This window comes from Conger conger, chromosome 6 (assembly GCF_963514075.1).
Source record: "Conger conger chromosome 6, fConCon1.1, whole genome shotgun sequence".
NCBI classification, from domain to species: domain Eukaryota; kingdom Metazoa; phylum Chordata; class Actinopteri; order Anguilliformes; family Congridae; genus Conger; species Conger conger.
Genome location: NC_083765.1, coordinates 28,352,648 through 28,359,078, shown reverse-complemented (window position 1 = coordinate 28,359,078; position 6,431 = coordinate 28,352,648). Strand labels below are relative to the sequence as shown.

The following is a 6,431-nucleotide window of genomic DNA, read 5'->3' as shown; positions in this document are numbered from 1 at the left end:
GTCAAAAGTGGGCGGGTAGTGCCCAAAGTCAACTCAGTGTCCCTAAGTATATTGTGTTCTTGCACTTTCTAACTTCGCATTTGCAGGGGAATTGTGCACGAACGTCTTTACATTGTTGCCATGCATCTATTTTTACGCGATTTTGTTTTGCATACCTGCTCACATAATCCGATTTATTAAGCGTAAATATTTCCTGCTGGATTCTGAAAGATAAAATAGATGATTAACTTTATGTTACAGAGTAGTGCTGTGCTCCATATAAGGATCAGACCTGCAGACCCACTAGTTCCATGTCCCCACTTTAATACCCTTTGCCAACAAGACCACTGAGCCAATGCAATGGATTTTTTTTTTTAACTTTAATACTTATATTTTGAAACATAAATGCTTTACTTAAAGGTGTTTTTATTATTCTGCTCAATGCAGTGATCAGAGACTTCAGTGCTGGCGTATGGACCTGAAAGCGTGATTGGTTACAAGAAAGTAGCATATTAATGGATACAATAACAACATAAATAAAGTAATCCAAAGTGGAACACTAGAAATGGTAAGAAAAAAGACATACATTAATGTGTTGCTGTTTTTCTGTGGTGAAAATATAACAGTACAATATTTATTTCATTAGCAGCCCTGATTTTGTAGACAAATTACCCTTTCAATTATTATTCAAATTTAACCTACAGCAAGCTACTTCCTTTTAAGGAGGGCAATTCATAAGTACGTTGCTTCGCAATATACGCAACTATATACTATGCAAATGAGCCACCAAGGAGTGTTACTATTTTTGTTCCACAACTACTATTACAAGGTAAAATACATGTATTTATTTGTTTGTTTGTTTGTTATTTGACTATCACCATATACACAACTGGGTGTGTTGGTTGGTGAAATATGTTCATATTTTAGGATGTAAGAAAATGTTTAGAAATACACAAAAATCAAACTGAATCTGAATCACATCAGTGAAATGGTCCTTCAACTGTACTGCGTATCTATGTATACTGACACAACCTTTTGGTGACATTTTATGAAGAGCTTTTTAAATGTCAAGGCCAGAGTCCAAGGTAATAATTGGCTTGGGATGACTTGCGTTCTCTTCCAAGGAGCAGTATGCTGGTAACTGTGGTGAACATGGGCCCAAACTACAGCTGCCTGTTGTAGTATTCCCAGGGTGTGACCCGAGCTGGCACATGCCCAAGGGAACATGTCAACTGCTCTGTCGTCCTCAAAAAGAGCAACTGACAAGTGGCACACGCGATCAAAGACTTACTTCCTCTCAAGGAGGAAGCAGGGTGGTAGGCCGACCTTCATTCGTAGTAAATCATTGAAACAAGCAGCCACCCTGAAGCATTGTGAATCGGGCGACTTGTCACTGACCAACATTCCATCAAAGTTTCTCTTTAACTTTTCACCTTGAGGAAAAAGTGTTTGTTTGCATTATTACAGTTTGGTGATTGAAGTTTTGTGCCTGCTGCACTCTCAGTCATGCTCTCCAGCAGCAATGACCAGCTGTTCACTGGCAATGGGCCCGTCCCTTTTTGACTAGAAGTTGACTTCCTGTTTACTCTCAGGATGTTAGGCCCTGCTCTGTACTGGGGCATGATGTATGAAGGAGATGCACACATAAATAGGTCAACATTGGCTGACAATTGGGATCAAAATCCCAGCTAGGTGCAGCCACTATACTGAGAGCAGCTCAGAATTGTCTGTAAGGCCACACCCTAGCAGACTTGAAACAAAGGACAAAGGAAGGCAAGATGGAAGCGTATAATTGTATGGCTTTGTGCTTTTTCTACATATGTGCAGCCACTTTCCATTTTACCATCTCCCGAGATGAAGGAAACAATGTTTTTGCAACAGATGCAAACATCTACGTGGGACTTTAACAAGCATAGACATTTCAATTCTAATAACCACCGCAGAATGACCAACACGCTGCAGCAACTGGACATATAACAGTAGTCATGATTCTAGGTCACTATTGTTACAACAGCAGGTTGTGTTTCTATAAATTGGAGCTGAAGAAGATTTTCTATCTCCCATCTTCCTCACGCACTTACTACACTGTACATTAGGCCTACTTGATGTTTTAAAAGCAAATAATAACTGATATTATTTTTTGCTTTATAAGGAGCTTTATTTGGTATATGAAAAGTATTTACAGATGCACATGAAATAACTCATGTTTCTGCAAACTGTGTGCACAGTCCGTGTGACTGCAGGAGCACTTCCTTGGACAAAATCACACCGTTTAAAAAAAATAAAAGACATCAAAATTGACTTAAACTCATGCATAACATTTAATAACCGTTTCTTTTGTACAAAATAAATAATTTAAATAAAAATGTACATCAACATATATTTTTTTATTTTACACAAACATCATTAACACTGTGTATAATCGTGTGAAATATTAAACTGAAGAACTGGTATTAAAATCTAACAGCTATCAAAGCTTTGTTCTTTTAAGGAATGAGTGAGTATATTGATATGTTTTACCAAAACATATGGCACAGTTTTGTTCCTTGCTTTTTGATATGCTTCAGTACAATATACAGGTCATTTTAAAATGTGGATCTTAAACATCATACCCAAAAATAGCTCTGTCAGTGGTTTTTGAATCAACTCATCGTACTGTACTTCAAAACAATTTAACCTGTTGCTTATACTATTATAATAAAGAACAGGCAATATACATGCAATGTTTTATGGCATGGTTGAGTGAGATGGTCTCTTAGGTCATTCTTCTTGAATTCTGGTGCATTTTAAATGAATGCTTTTGGCAGTTTTCTACAGTAAAATGAGATATTAAGGTCTGCTTTTGTCCTCATCTCAATTTTATGAGACCCAGATAGGTTTTGAGACCCATAAAATAAAGTTAAGATATTTAAATTCCACCAAAACTAAAACCCGTTGAAGACTGTTTAGACATCATCAAATGGAATAATAAATTTAATTTAGGAATTGATTTTCTTTTATTGGCATTAATATTGAGTTTCCACGTCATATATAATTCATATGAAATTCTCACAGTCTATTCCTCGCTTCAGAATAAATGGTTATTGGCAGGGTATTTTATCAGAGGCTTTGTATTGGTCCTGGGATTGGGATTCCACACAGTGTGACTACGCAACATTCTGAGCTGAATTTGATAAAACGAACATATTTACTGACTTAAAAATATGAATCGCTAATATTCTATATTAAAAATAAATAAATACTTCATGAGTAATTTACAGGTCAATATCATATTTCATCAGGGACTGTAGCCTAAAACACTGCTGTGGGTAAAGTGACAGTCATTTCAAGTATAGGGCATTGCCTCCCCTTTGGTTTCAGAACAAAAATGCTTCCGTGAAAGGGCTGGCATGTGGCCCCCAGCAACATGGCCACACAAAAGGTCATCTAAGGGTCAGGAGGACCGGCTCAGACTCTTCATCAAGGTTCTGAAACCCTTCTTCTTCTTCTTCTTGCAGTTGAATACACATACATTTATGTACCTTTGAGCCTTGTGGCTGCACAAGAGAGGACATTTCATATATCTGCCTTGTGCTTCCATGGCCACATGCAAATACACACATTTATGTCATTCACAAATGTAACGGAAGACTATATCAATGATATCAGGCCTGACTATCTGTTAGCCCCGAATGAGCTTCTCCAGTTGTAATTTCTTATTTTTAAATAGTTGTAAATGTAAACTATTGGTTGAGATTCACCCATGCAATTAATCAGGACAGAAAATCACCCACTCCAGTACAAACCTGGTCATATATATATATTTTTTACCCCAGTGTCTTTAGTCAGCTCACCCATTCATAGATGGCACTGCTGTTCACAGTTCTCATTTGAGCATAGTTGGGTATCAGGAAATAAATTGGCAGTTATGACTCTGACGTTAGCTCTACATGTTTGACTCGCATAACCAGAATTCCTGTTCTGAGAGGTGAGGCATAATAAAGTAATAGGATCCAGCTGTCTTGTACAGTGTATAGTAAAAGTTGCAGGTTTTTTCATATGATTGGCAAGTTTCCAAACCAGAAAGAAATGCGACCTGGCACATGCACAGACAATCCTGCTGGAGTCTGAAGCCTCCAGTCTGTAGTGGATGTTGAATAAAAGTGTCAAGGGCTTGCAATGGAAAAAAAAGAAAGAAAAGAAAACAGCCGCTTTCAGTTTTTTTTACATTTCTTCGAACTCATCCATGAGTGACATCACTTGGCAACTTTGACTGGACAAATTCATCACAATCGACTAGGTACAGTTGTGTTTGTTTTGACCTCTGTGTTCATTAAAAAGATCATCATTTGATTAAAGAGCAGCTTCTATATCGCAGGAACCCTTATAATATTAATAACCCTTACAAAAAAAAGCACGTGTTCAAAAACCACATATGAACACCCAACGTGTGAAGAGCACAAATGAATGATAAGAAAATAATCCCACTTACAAGTATATGATGAGAGCTAACCTACGCTATTTGAAGTCACATTTTGTTTTCACGTGTGAAAAGTTTTAAAAAAAGTCACTGACATGTGAAGATGCTAATGACTCAATGTGGCCTGCCTTCTTTCCACCAGTAGAAATCCTCAGTCCCGTGTGAAAAAAGCCAATGTTAAAATGTCCAGTTCACGTGACATTTTATTCTCATGTGAATATTTTAATTAACAAATGGAAATGTTAAATTTACACATGAAATTGTGATTTTCACATGTGCAAGTGTGTTATGAGAGAGCAGAAAGAAAAAGGTGATATTCATAGTTATTTAGGCATTTAACTATGCCTGTGTGTTATTTAGGCATTTCTTAGGTTTCCAATCCATCTCAGTAGCCCAAACCCAGAGTTGAAAGGAGAAACTAGGAAGCACTGTGTCCTGTTCTTCAGCAGCAACATTAAATTTAAAGACTAAATTCATAAAGAGTTGGTTGCAGCCAGGAAATGAGCTGCCTGAGTAAGCCAAGAGAGTATCTGTAAGAGAAATGATCTTGTAATTTTATCATTTATGCAGTCTTCAGTTGCCATTTCAACACATTTTTCAAGAAAACACCAGTAAAAAGCACCAACCCTTGTCTCTTTTACTGACATGACAGCAAAACACAATCCAAAAGTTTGTATGGCAATATGGATATGAAGTAAAACCCTCCTTTCAATGCATGACTACAACACATCATAGAATTTGGCCCCATTTCATACCTCTTACACTGGATTTTTCTTTTCGTGGTAAGGAACCACAAAGTATTTAAAAATGTGTATAAACATTACAAAAGGTACTTGTGTAAATATCTTACTGTAGATATCAATTTCCCTTGTACAAGACAGTGATTGGATGTGGAAGAATTCTTGAGGGCTGACAGCAGTGAATGTTTGTGTTATAGAGTTACACTACATGAGGTGTTATGGGAATATGGCTTTCTCTGAGGAGAACAGATTTTCTTTTTTTCTGAGAAAATCATTAACCCCCACTGTGTCTAGAAAAGGCTACTCACTCTAACAATACAACCAAAGTGCTTTAAATGTACGAAAGACATCAGCATGTTTTGTTCATCATGTGTCCTTACAAGTGGTGTATCGAAAACACGTACACGGAAACCATTGGCAGTAAAGCTGTAAGACACGAGAGTTGACGTAACCTACAGTATCCCGGGGTCTTGGATATCTGTCCACCTGAACAGCTGGAATGCTTTGGCGAAGGTCCGCGTTTCCCGTCCGACAGCGGAAACAACCCATACCTGTGTCCTTTGGCTTTGCATAGTGAGCTTAGGGTCTTCTTCGATGGTGGATGACATGGACAACAGCGCTCTGTACATACCTACACGTTTAGTTCTGGGCTCTGTCCATTTCCTGCGCTCTTGTTCTGCGGGTTGTGCGGTGGCCCTCACTGCTGATGCACGTCCTCATGCCACAGGATCTTGTAGAGGACCCAGTAGAAAATGTTAAAACACAGAAAGGCTAGTGGGAAACCTGCCCGGGAGATGGTGTCAATCTTTTTGGCCCTGTCGATGAAGAGCTTCCTCATCTCCTCGTGAGACTTCACCGCAGACTGTGGAGGTGCGTTGGCCACAGCGACTGCTGGCTGGGCGGTGTTGTTGGTGGCCTTGGGGATGGCGCCATCCTTTCCCCCAGCGTTGCAGGCCGTGGCCCCGCCGGTGGCGAAGCTGAGCCTGCTCTCTCGAACTTCCTCCTCCTGCACGAGACAACACAGTGTTTAGAGGCCACCCTGTTCCTCTGCCCTCCTGTCTGTGAGCCAGAACATGGGTGCTATCACACTAGGGGCCTTTCATAAGTTAGTTAATCAGGAGGTTTTCTGGAAGTTTAGGAGGAGTGTTGTTCCATGCTCTGCTGTTGGATCGTTGGATGTTATTGTGTAACTGGTCTAAAATTTCCCTCGGGATGAATACAGTATCTATCTATCTATCTATCTATCTAACTGT

The 6,431-nt window shown here is 39.0% G+C and overlaps 1 protein-coding gene across 1 annotated transcript in view; it reads right to left on the bottom strand.

The window, feature by feature from the left end:
- Positions 1 to 4,264: 4,264 nt before the first annotated feature.
- The window catches only part of glra3 (glycine receptor, alpha 3), a 47,203-nt gene continuing 45,036 nt past the window's right edge, over positions 4,265 to 6,431 (bottom strand). Inside the window, exon 9 of the mRNA XM_061245192.1 lies at positions 4,265 to 6,184. Within this exon, the coding sequence (XP_061101176.1) occupies positions 5,876 to 6,184 (309 nt within the window). The 3' untranslated portion in view covers positions 4,265 to 5,875. The remainder of the gene's footprint in view (positions 6,185 to 6,431) is intronic.